At 41.4% G+C, this 12319-nt stretch overlaps 1 protein-coding gene across 3 annotated transcripts in view; it reads right to left on the bottom strand.

The window, feature by feature from the left end:
- Nucleotides 1-792: 792 nt before the first annotated feature.
- Nucleotides 793-12319, bottom strand: part of CCAR2 (cell cycle and apoptosis regulator 2) — a 106153-nt gene continuing 94626 nt past the window's right edge. For all 3 annotated transcript variants that reach the window (XM_033949856.1, XM_033949857.1, XM_033949855.1), the window contains exons 21-22: nt 1533-1738; nt 793-1434 (exon numbers count right to left, since the gene is read on the bottom strand). In XM_033949856.1, coding sequence (XP_033805747.1) covers nt 1390-1434; nt 1533-1738 — 251 coding nt within the window. In that variant the 3' untranslated portion in view covers nt 793-1389. The remainder of the gene's footprint in view (nt 1435-1532; nt 1739-12319) is intronic.

Genomic DNA, 12319 nt, shown 5'->3' with positions numbered 1-12319 from the left:
ACTTCTTACCACAACTCTGTAAAAACACTGCTATGTATAGATTTTACAACACTTTAATCTGTGTAAAAACTTTCATTTTTCTTCATCTTTTTATAATCATGTCAAGTGCTTGTGTTCTGACTAAAGAGTTTTACTTATTATTTTTTTATCTTTATATAGATGTGCTATAAATGCAATTATACAAGACTTTTTCTTGGCTAAATGTTGAGTCAGTAGGTCACAAACATGTGATAAAATTATAAGAAGGTTAAAGAAGAAAAATGTAAATTTATATAACAATTTTCTTTTATTGGTTTAAAATCTATCACTTTTTATATAGTAGCATAAGGCTACTAAGGTCTTTTTCAAAAGCAAACATTTTTTGGAAAATTTTGGGGGGGGAAAAAATCTAGAAAGTTTATACTGTTATATTTTTGAAGATTTTGGGGTGAGACACAGACTACTTGTATTTGCTCTGATCTGTTGCAATACAGCAGTGTTCCTTCACCCTGTCCTTGAGGCATACCTAATCTGTTAAGATAGATTTGCATATGGGAATCTCCAAGTATCAAGGCAGTTCTACTCACTCCTTGTGTAAGCTTAATTGTGTCCTCAGGGTTGCATCTTTGAAGAATCTGGCAAATATTCTACCTCAAACTGTGGTGAGGTGCTTACCATTATAAATGGGTATCTGAAAGCACACAATTGCTCTCAAGTATTTAACTTTTGTAGATGGGCTAAGATATGTGGCCGGGCATTTAATGCCCACAAGCAAAATGGGGTAATTTATATAACAACACTCAGGCTAGGGGCAAAGGGATAATTATTTTTTATTTTAAAATCTACAACAATAGAACAAAAAATATCCATTTGATGAGAAATAAAATGTAAAAATAAGTTTTATGATGGTGTAAAATTCACAGGAAAGAAACATACAACTAAGGAACTGTTGTTTTGCTGTACCTTCCTATCTTATCTTCCTCATAGCTGCAGCCCTCTGCTTCATACTTTAATTAGGAGCCTCCCCCCCACCCCACCCCTACCCACAACAGATAAAGCACTGCAAATGCTGTAACTGAGGGTCCCAGTCGCCTGGAGTGATTAATAGAAAGATACCAGAAGGACTTGGAAATAACAGTGTTTAATACCACTGTGAATACAGTCTGGCCTCCCTTGTAGAGGGGGACTGTTTAGGCACCAAACCACAGCAGCCACACCTCCCATATGGCTGCATGCTTCTTTCTGAAGGGTTAACCTTTTAAGGGTGGATACTAGATAAGTGGAAATTTAATTTCTCTAGGTGGCAGTTCTGACTACTGCTTCTTCCATCCACACTATCCCATCTGTGGTTTGGCCTCACTCACATGTAAAGTCCATTGCAGGTTTGCTCTGGGAACCTGTAGCAACAGCTCAGTTAGTAGACAACTCTTCCTTCTGTTCTAAGCAGCTATTAGTCTGAAAAAAATAAGCAAGGGAGAAACAGTTAGAGGGTAGCAGATTGTGCCCTTCTCATCTTACCAAGAAATGCAAGCAGGCTTCTTCTAGAACCTCACCTTCTCAATTATTTTCTGGATCTCCTGCTGCAGAGGGGTCAAACGTTTGCCATTCTCCTGCAGCTGCTTCTGGAAGTAGGATTTCTGCTTCTCAGCAGTTTTAACCTGTTGCTCCATCTCAGCTACTTGCTTCTGCATGCTCTGGAAGTCAGTAGTCATGGTCTTGTTAGTGGCTTCCACTGTAGCCACCCGGCCATGGGCTTCCACTGGCAGCGAAAAGAAAGGGAAAGAAATGAATATCAACTCATGATAAGAAAGCAAAGTTACCTACCTGTAACAGATGTTCGCAATAGAGAGCAAGACATTGGCAGTTGATAAGTGCCAGCTCAGATCTGCTCTTCAATAGCCCAGAACTCTAGAAGGTTTTCTAGGATGCTCATGCATTCCTTTCTAGTGTTACTCATTCCCCTCGGTTTACAGTAGACTGTTTCAACTGGTCAGAGAGAAAGGAAGGAGGATTGTGTAGTTGCCCTATCCTGCTGTTCCCTACAGAACCTCTGTTTCAGTTAGGCAACTTCAATTTCTCAGTTATCAAGCCAGTCAAAAATAAACTTTCAAACTAATAGTGCAAGGGTTCTAGCCATCTCTTCCAATCTGAATGACACTGTTGAAGCAGATTAAATGTCATTATAAATAAATATTAAATGATTATTCATGAAAAGCATATTAATGTGAGCAAGAAAACAGGAGCCTGAACCATAGTTACATGATACAGGGTTCCACATTAGGAGTCACAGCCCAGGAAAAAGATCTAGGTGTCACAATTGAGTACACATTGAAGCCCTCAGCTCAATGGCAAAGAAAGCAAATAGAATGTTAGGAATTATCAGGAAAGGAATGGAAAACAAAGATGAAAATGCTATAATGCCTTTATCACTCTACAGTGCATCTGCACCTTGAATACTGTGTGCAGTTTTGGTCGCCGCATCTAAAAAAAATAGCGGAATTAGAAAAGATACAAAGAAGGGTGTCGAAAATGATAAAAGGGATGGAATGATTTCACTATGAGGAAAGGCTAAAGTGGCTAGTGCTCTGCAGCCTGGAGAAGAGACGGCTCAGAGGAGATATGATAAAAGGTCTATAAAACACTGAGTGAAGTGGAAAGGGTAGGTGTGACCCACTTGTTTACTCTTTCCAAAAATACTAGGACTAGGGGGAATGCGATGAAACTACCAAGCAGACTTAAAACAAAACAGAGAAAATATTTCTTCACTCAGTGGGTAACTAAACTATGGAAGTCATCGTTAGAGAATGTAGTGAAAAGGATTAGCTTAGCAGGGTTTTTAAAAAGGTTTGGATAATTTCCTAAGAGAGAAGTCCATAGGTCATTATTAAAATGGCTTGGGGAAATCCACTGCTTTATTTCTTGGATAAACGGTATAAAATCTGGTTTGTTTGTTTTTTGTTTTTTTTGGGGGGGGGATCTTGCCAGGTACTTGTGACCTGGGTTGGCCACTGTTGGAAACAAGATACTGGGCTTGATGGACCTTCGGTCTGTCCCAGTATGGCAACTCTTATGTTCTTATGTAAAACCTGCAACAAGAGGTTTACTCTAAGTAGACCCCACTGATTAGACCTCTGTGTAAAGTTCTGAATTAACATCTACACTGAAATTTTGAATAGACATTCTGAGATAAAAATTGGCTCCCAAAGTGAACAGACCTAGTTAATAAGAAGCAAATAAAGGGCTTAAACTCTGCAGTATCACTTCTGGATGACTGATCCAGACAGTAGTGGTTTATAAATGTATGGGTGGAAGACTGTTGCAGTTCTGCAAATGTCAATAACAGAGGAAGAGTGAAGGTTGGCTAGGGTTGCCATCAGAGCTCACAGTTGGTGTGCTGTTATTTTTTTTTTTAGCAGATGAAGCTTGCCAGTTGGTAATAGAAGCCAATGCAGTCTGAATTCCAAGTAGAGAATGTTCTTTTCATGACTGGAAGGCCTGCACAGTGGTTGTCATGGCAGAAAGTGCTGTAATGGAGTCCAAACTGAAGGGCTCATAGGAGTTCTTCCTCTTCCCTTGCATGTTTACAGTTTATTTTAAAATTTGATATCGCATAGTCCAACGAGCAAGTCAAGACGGTTTACAAAAAACAAATAAAATATTAGAGAAGAAATGCACAAAAATGATGTTTGGTCTGACACACCAAAAAAACAACCTCAACATCCAACTTGCATAAATGCAAGCAAGTAGCCTTCCTGATTGGGTGCATTGGTACATCTCTGAACACATTATAGAAAAAATATGGGTTTTTAGGGCTGTTTTGAATTTTGCAAATGATTGTACCTTAAAGTTATCTGGAGGAAGATTATTCCAAAGCTTTGAAGCCAAAAAGTTGATTATTGAGTTGATTTGGGGCTAGGCAACACTAGGCAATTGGAATCTATAAATCTTAAAGCCCTTGTTGGGCTATAGGGAAGAGTCAAGGATTAGAGATAGACCCAATATTATTACTGAGAAGCATTACAAGCATAGATAGCCCAGTAGGACTATTGTAAGGTTATCAGCAATGCCCATATAAGGGTATGAAATGCAGAAAAGTGGCGAGAGAGGAAGACATTCGAACCGTCAAAACACTGTTTGAGTTGCAAGTCATTTAAAAATCTGACTGCAAGTGAAACTTTGAATTTTGATGGTTACTGACTGATTGATTCAAGAGAGCTGCGGCCTAAGTGTTGCCTTATTGAGACGATTTTTAGGCTCAGAAGATTTAACAACTCTTATTTACTTAGGACCAGGGATTTGGGATTTAAGAATTATCTGTGCACTTTATATTTATTATTCTCTATCCTGTTAGGGAGTTGATATTGGGGATGCATGCACTTTATGCTCATTGATTAATATGGTTAATGTATTTATATGATGGTATTTTAGTAATAATGTTGGTATGAGATATATATAAAACAATACAGAAAAGAAAAATTGTATATATACAAAAACAGGTTAAGATATTTAGTTTCATTATTCAGTGTATATACTTGATTCAGTTCTTTTGTCACCAGTCAAAGAAACAGATCAACTTTGAAATTGTTTGGAAAAGCCATATTGCCTCAGATCTTTTGACTCAAAGCTGACTAACCTTTCCTTGGAAATCAGTTATTAGAGAAACTCCAAAGAACTCCAGTAATGGAGATGATTTAGGAATAATGATGATAAATCCTAATCTATGGCATACAAGAGCCAACGGAGTCAAAAACATGGAGAATTTGCTGATACACTGCTGAGCCAGCCAGTAAAGTATGGAAAAAGCACATATCCTGGTTCAATGTTCTTCCCTGAACCTTCTGAATGGGCCACTCAGGTAATTTTACTGACCACACAACTAATTTAATAGGAAATTTTATAATACTGCACAGTACTCCTCCTGGCTACTCTTTCATGCTGCCCAACTAGCAAAAATATCTGTGGCGAACACTATGGTTCCTTGGAGATGAGTCACTGCCTGAACAATGCACTTAGGGGCTGATTCTGAAAGGAAAGCAGCCGGCGAGGGAGGAGATGGGACCTCTGGATGAGGGAGACAAGGAGTGGTGAGGTGGCTGACAAGACTAAACATGTTCTTCTTGTCGGTCTTTACAAGAGAAGACACATCCAACATGCCGGAACCGGAAAAAATCTTCAAGGGGGATCAAGAGGGAAAATTATCATGCATGGAGGTAAGCCCCATAGATGTACTCAAACAGATAGATAGATTAAAGACTGACAAATCTCCGGGCCCATACGGAATCCACCCGAGAATACTGAAAGAGCTCAGAGATGAAACAGCGGAGTTATTGCGGCAGATTTGTAACCTATCCTTGAAAACAGGGGTAATCCCGGAGGACTGGAGGATAGCGAATGTTACACCTATCTTCAAAAAAGGGTTGAGAGGCGACCCAGGGAACTACAGACCGGTGAGCTTAATCTCAGTTCCGGGGAAGATGGCCGAATCATTGATCAAGGAAAGTATCAATGCGCATATAGAAAAAAATAATCTGATGAGAACAAGCCAGCATGGTTTCTGTAAAGGGAAATCGTGCCAAATGAACCTATTGCATTTCTTTGAGGGGATAAGCGAACAATTGGACAAAGGTGACCCCATAGACATCGTATGACAGACAGATAGACAGACTAAAGAGCGACAAATCACCAGGCCCGGACGGCATCCACCCAAGGGTACTAAAAGAACTGAAAAACGAAATAGCAGAGACACTTCGCCAAATATGTAACCTCTCCCTAAAAACTGGGGAGATCCCAGAGGACTGGAAAATAGCAAATGTCACGCCCATCTTTAAGAAGGGATCAAGGGGTGACCCGGGAAACTACAGGCCTGTGAGCTTGACCTCGGTTCCTGGAAAGATGATGGAAGCAATGGTAAAGGACACAATCTGCGAACACATAGAAAACAATGGACAACTGAAGGCGAGCCAGCATGGCTTCTGCAAGGGAAGGTCGTGCCTCACGAACTTGCTGTACTTCTTTGAGGGAATAAACAGTCAGATGGATAAGGGTGAATCCATAGACATCATTTACCTTGACTTCCAAAAAGCCTTCGACAAGGTACCTCACGAACGGCTACTTAAAAAACTGTGGAACAACGGGGTGCAAGGGGATATCTACCGATGGATCAAACACTGGCTAGCGGGCAGGAAACAGAGGGTTGGAGTCAAGGGCCAATACTCAGATTGGCAATGGGTCACGAGCGGAGTTCCGCAGGGGTCGGTGCTGGGACCTCTACTATTCAATATATTTATTAACGATCTGGAGACGGGGACAAAATGTGAGGTTATCAAATTTGCTGATGACACCAAACTCTGCAGCAGGGTTAGAAACACGGAAGACTGCGAAGACCTACAAAGGGACCTAACGAGACTGGAAGACTGGGCAAAAAAGTGGCAAATGAGTTTTAACGTAGAGAAATGCAAGGTCATGCATGTAGGGAAAAAGAACCCGATGTTCAACTACAAAATGGGGGGAACACTGCTAGGGGTGAGTAACCTGGAAAGGGACCTGGGGGTGATGGTCGACTCATCACTGAAACCATCGGTGCAATGTGCGACAGCCTCAAAGAAAGCAAACAGAATGCTGGGCATCATCAAAAAGGGTATCACGACCCGGACGAAGGAAGTCATCATGCCGCTGTATCGCGCAATGGTGCGCCCGCACCTGGAGTACTGTGTTCAATACTGGTCGCCGTACCTCAAGAAGGACATGGCGGTACTCGAGGGAGTGCAGAGGAGGGCGACTAAGCTGATAAAAGGTATGGAAAATTTTCCATACGCTGACAGGTTAAAAATGCTGGGGATGTTCTCCCTGGAGAAGAGGAGACTTAGAGGGGACATGATAGAAACCTTCAAAATCCTTAGGGGCATAGAGAGAGTAAATAAGGACAGATTCTTCAAACTGAGAGGAGCCACAAGCACTAGGGGTCACTCGGAGAAATTGAAAGGGGACAGGTTTAGAACAAATGCTAGAAAATTCTTTTTTACACAGAGGGTGGTAGACACATGGAACGCGCTTCCGGAGGAAGTGATAGGCCAGAACTCTGTACAAGGATTCAAGAAGGGTTTGGATAGGTTCCTGGAGGATAAGGGGATAGAGGGGTACAGATAGAACTTGAGGTAGGTTATAGAAGTGGTCAGAAACCACTTCACAGGTCGCAGACCTGATGGGCCGCCGCGGGAGCGGACCGCTGGGCGAGATGGACCTCGGTCTGACCCAGTGGAGGCAACTTCTTATGTTCTTATGTATATCTGGATTTCCAAAAAGCCTTCGACAAGGTACCCCATGTGCGACTACTAAGGAAACTGTTGAGCCATGGGGTGGAAGGGGACATGCACAGATGGATCAAGAATTGGCTGGCAGACAGGAAACCGAGGGAAGGGGTAAAGGGACCCTACTCTGACTGGAAAGGGGTCACGAGTGGTGTCTCACAGGGGTCAGTGCTGGGACCGCTGCTGTTCAATATATTCATTAATGACCTAGAAACAGGGACGAAGTGCAAAGTTATAAAATTCGCAGATGACACAAAACTCTCCAGTAGGGTCAGAACTGTCGAGGAATGCAAAGAACTATAGAGACCTGAACAAACTGAGTGAGTGGGCAAAAAGATGGCAGATGAGCTTCAATGTAGAGAAATGTAAAGTTTTGCACATAGGGAAAAGGAACCCGATGTATAGCTATACGATGGGAGGGATGGTACTGGGGGAAGGCAACCTAGAAAAGGACTTGGGGGTATTGGTGGATAGAACAATAAAGTCGGCGGCACAATGTGCAGCGGCCTCAAAGAAAGCGAACAGAATGTTGGGCATTATCAAAAAAGGTATCACTACCAGAACGAAGGAAGTTATCCTGCCACTGTATTGGGCGATGGTGTGCCCGCATCTGGAGTACTGCGTCCAATACTGGTCGCCGTACCTTAAGAAGGATATGGCAATACTCGAGAGGGTCCAGAGAAGAGCAACAAGGATGACAAAGGGCATGGAAAACCTTTCATATGCTGGAAGGCTAGAGAAGCTGGGGCTCTTTTCCCTGGAAAAGCGGAGACTTAGAAGGGACATGATAGAGACTTATAAAATCATGAAAGGCATAGAGGGTGGAGAGGGACAGATTCTTCAGACTAATGGGGACAACAAAAACAAGAGGGCATTCAGAAAAGTTGAAAGGAGACAGATTCAAAACGAATGCTAGGAAGTTCTTCTTCACTCAGAGGGTGGTGGACACTTGGAATGCACTTCCAGAAGAGGTGATAGCACAGAGTACAATATTGGGTTTCAAAAAGGGATTGGATGACTTCCTGAAAGAAAAGGGGATTGAAGGGTATAGATAGAGGGTTACAGGATAATATGATTAGAGCAAGGATTTAGGTAAAGGATTTAGGTAAAGGATCACTTACAGGTCATGGACCTGGGGGGCCGCCACGGGAGCGGACTGCTGGGCACGATGGACCCCTGGTCTGACCCGGCAGAGGTGATGCTTATGTTCTTATGTTCTCAGCACACTGAGGTTGTGGGTTCAAATCCATGCTGCTCCTTGTGACCCTGGGCAAGTCACTTAATTCCCCCACTGCCCCAGGTACATTAGATAGATTGTGAGCCTGCCAGGACAGATAGGGAAAAATGCTTGAGTACATGAATAAATTCATGTAAACCGTTCTGAGCTCCCCTGGGAGAACGATATAGAAAATTGAATAAATAAATAAAAAAAATAAATAGGGAAGTTGTCCCATCCCTTTTATCATTTTCATTGCCTTTCTCTGTACCTTTTCTAATTCACTATATCTTTTTGAGATATGGCAACCAGAACTGCTCACAGTATTCGAGGTGCAGCCGTACCATAGAGCGATACAAGGGCATTATAAAATTTTCATTTTTGTTTTTCATTCCTTTCCTGATAATTCTTAACATTCAATTTGCTGCCGCACATTGAGCTGAGGGTTTCAACGTATCCTCAACAATAACACCTAGATCCTTTTCCTTGGCAGTGACTCCTAATATAGAACCCTGTTTCCCATATGCATCACTTTGCACTTGCTCATATTAAATGTCATCTGCCATTTTGATGCCTATTCTCCCAGTCCCACATGGTTCTCTTGCAATTTTTCACAATTCTCTTGCAATTTAACAACTTTGAACAACTTTATTTCACCAGCAAATTTAATTATCTCACTAGTTATTCCCCATCTCTAGATCATTAATAAATATGTTAAAATGCAGCAGTCCCAGCAAAGACCCCTGGAGAACACCACTATTTTCTCTTCTCCATTGAGAACATTGACCATTTAAACCTACTGTTTTCTGTCTTTCAACCAGTTCTTAATCCATAATAGGACATTACCTTCTATCTCATGACTTTCTAATTTCCTCAGAAGTCTTTCATGAGGTACTTTGTCAAATGCCTTTTGAAAATCCAAATACACAATATCATCCGGCTCATTATTATCCACATGTTCATTCACCCCTTCAAAGAAATGCAGTAGATTGGTGAGGCGAGATTTCCCTTGACTAAAATCCACGTTGGTTTTCTCTCATTTATCCATACTTATGTATATGTTCTGTCATTTTGCTCTTTATAATAGTTTCTACCAACTTGCCCAGCACAGATGTCAGACTTACTGGTCTATAATTTCCTGGATCACCTCTGGAACCCTTTTAAAAAATCAGCATCATGTTGGCCACCCTCCAGTCTTCGGGTACTATGCTGGATTTTAAAGAAAAAATTTTTTTTTTCTCTCTGCTAGAGTTTTATTTATTTATTTATTTTTAATTCTTTATTCATTTTTATAACTTACATCTAGTGCATCTAAAAGTAACACCATTTTGACTTAAATACATCACTTGAAACTACAATTCTTTAAATTACATAGAATTATCCCTTTCCTTCCCTCCCCTTCAATACCTCATAACGCATACACCATATAATAGAGTCCCCCCTCCCCAATCTTTCATTTAGAAATTACTAACAATAGCTCTGCAAGTTCATTTTTCAATTCTATCAGCACTCTGGGATGTATACCATCCAGTCCAAGCAATTTCCTACTGTTCAATTTGTCAAACTGACCCATTACATCAGAAGGGACATTTGTCAAGAAGGCCACCCCTGATTCCAGCTGTGATGCTCTTGGTAAGGCAGGCAGCTACTGTGGTCAGTCCAGGACCGAAAGCACCACACATTCCCTATAAACAGTTGCCTGCACTATGAGAGCTGAAGCCCCACACGCCTAAATGAGAAGCATCTCCACTTTGTGGTCATGAAGGTCTTTGAGGACCAAACTATCCTCCAGTGTGATGGGATTGTAAGCTGTTTGAAGCGGAGATCATCTTACATGTACATCTGGCAGAACTAAAGAAATCTTCATTCGAGTAATTACAAAAAAAAGCTAAATTATACAATTAAAAAAAAATTACTGCATTTATTATATAATACACAAATACAAAAAATAGTACAAAATTACTACATACAACACTCACAACATTCACACCACACACTCATTGCACAGCAATGTTCACGTATTGAAAGTTAGCCATAGTGCTGGGATTGCTGAAGTTTTGATTTACAGGCTTCTTCTCTTTTTGCTATTTGTGGGGAATAATCTGCCTTATATATTAATAATTGGCTGATTTACTTGTACAAAATTTTATATATTAATGATATTAAAGAGAAGCCCAAAGAACTATAATATAAGTAAAACCTAAGGATTCTGGACTGATCTGTTGGGATTAAAAAAAAAGTAGCAGACAAAATTTCTCCTTCTTTTGCGTCACCAACATATTAGTCCAGAAATTGTAGGATGCTTAAAAGCAGTCCTCAAATTGGGATGTAACAAGAAACTCCTGCTAGAAACATGGAAGTTCCAAAGGCTGCACCCTTTCTGGCCATGTCTAGAGTAAGTATGGACTGAAGACCATGTTGCCTATTGAGGGGGCATAGAATGGTGAAAGAAGATAAATTCAGGAGCAATCTATGGAAATACTTCTTTACAGATGCATGGAGTGGCTACCTAATAGAGATGATACAGGAAGAGTCCCATTGGACTGGAAAACAGCTCACGTCATTCCACTCCACAAAAAGGGATGCAGGACGGAGGCTGCAAATTACAGGCCAGTGAGTCTCACATCGATAGTGAGTAAAATTATGGAAACACTAATCAAACACAAATTAGATACGATCCTGAACGATGAGAATCTACGAGATCCCCATCAATATGGATTTACAAAGGGAAGGTCCTGCCAATCCAATCTGATCAGCTTCTCTGACTGGGAAACGAAAAAGCTGGATATGGGGGGAGTCCCTGTACATCGTGTACTTGGACTTCAATAAGGCTTCAGGTTATTGAGCAAGATGAGTTTGATGGGATTAGGAGAAACATTAACTGCATGGGTAAAAGACTGGCTCAGTGGTAGACTTCAGAGAGTGGTGGTGAATGGTACTCTCTCCGAAACGTCGGAAGTGATCAGTGGAGTACCGCAGGGCTCAGTCTTGGGTCCGATCCTATTCAATATCTTCGTAAGGGACCTGGCTCAGGGGCTTCAAGGGCAAATTACATTATTCGAAGATGACGCCAAACTATGCAACATAGTAGGCAAACGCACAATGCCCGACTGTATGACACAGGACCTACTCTTACTGGAACATTGGTCCTCAACTTGGCAACTAAGTTTTAATGCCAAAAAGTGTAAGGTCATACACCTCGGCAGCAGAAATCCATGCAGAACTTACACCCTAAATGGTGAGACCTTAGCAAGAACTGCAGCAGAACGGGACTTGGGAGTGATCATTAGTGAAGACTGCCAATCAAGTGGAGAAAGCTTCATCCAAGGCTAGACAAACGATGGGTTGTATCCAAAGAAGTTTCGTCAGCCAGAAGCCCGAAGTTATAATGACGTTGTACAGATCCATGGTGAGTCCTCATCTAGAATATTGTGTACAATTCTGGAGACAACATTATCAAAAAGATTTGCAGAGAATTGAGTCGGTTCAGCGAATGGCCACCAGGATGGTCTCAGGACTCAAGGATCTCCCGTATGAGGAACGGCTGGGTAAGTTGCAGTTATACTCACTCGAGGAACTTAGAGAGAGGGGAGACATGATTGAGACGTTCAAATATGTCACGTTCAAATATGTCACGTATTGAGGTAGAAGAGGATATCTTCTTTCTTAAAGGACCTACGGCGACAAGAGGACATACGTTGAAACTCAGGGGTGGAAGATTTCATGGTGACACCAGGAAGTATTTCTTCACCGAAAGGGTGGTTGATCATTGGAATAGTCTTCCACTACAGGTAATTGAGGCCAGCAGCGTGCTGGA

The sequence above is a fragment of the Geotrypetes seraphini genome, chromosome 6 (assembly GCF_902459505.1).
Source record: "Geotrypetes seraphini chromosome 6, aGeoSer1.1, whole genome shotgun sequence".
Taxonomy (NCBI): domain Eukaryota; kingdom Metazoa; phylum Chordata; class Amphibia; order Gymnophiona; family Dermophiidae; genus Geotrypetes; species Geotrypetes seraphini.
The sequence above is the reverse complement of the archived record's forward strand: the minus strand, read 5'-3'. Positions and strand labels throughout refer to the sequence as shown.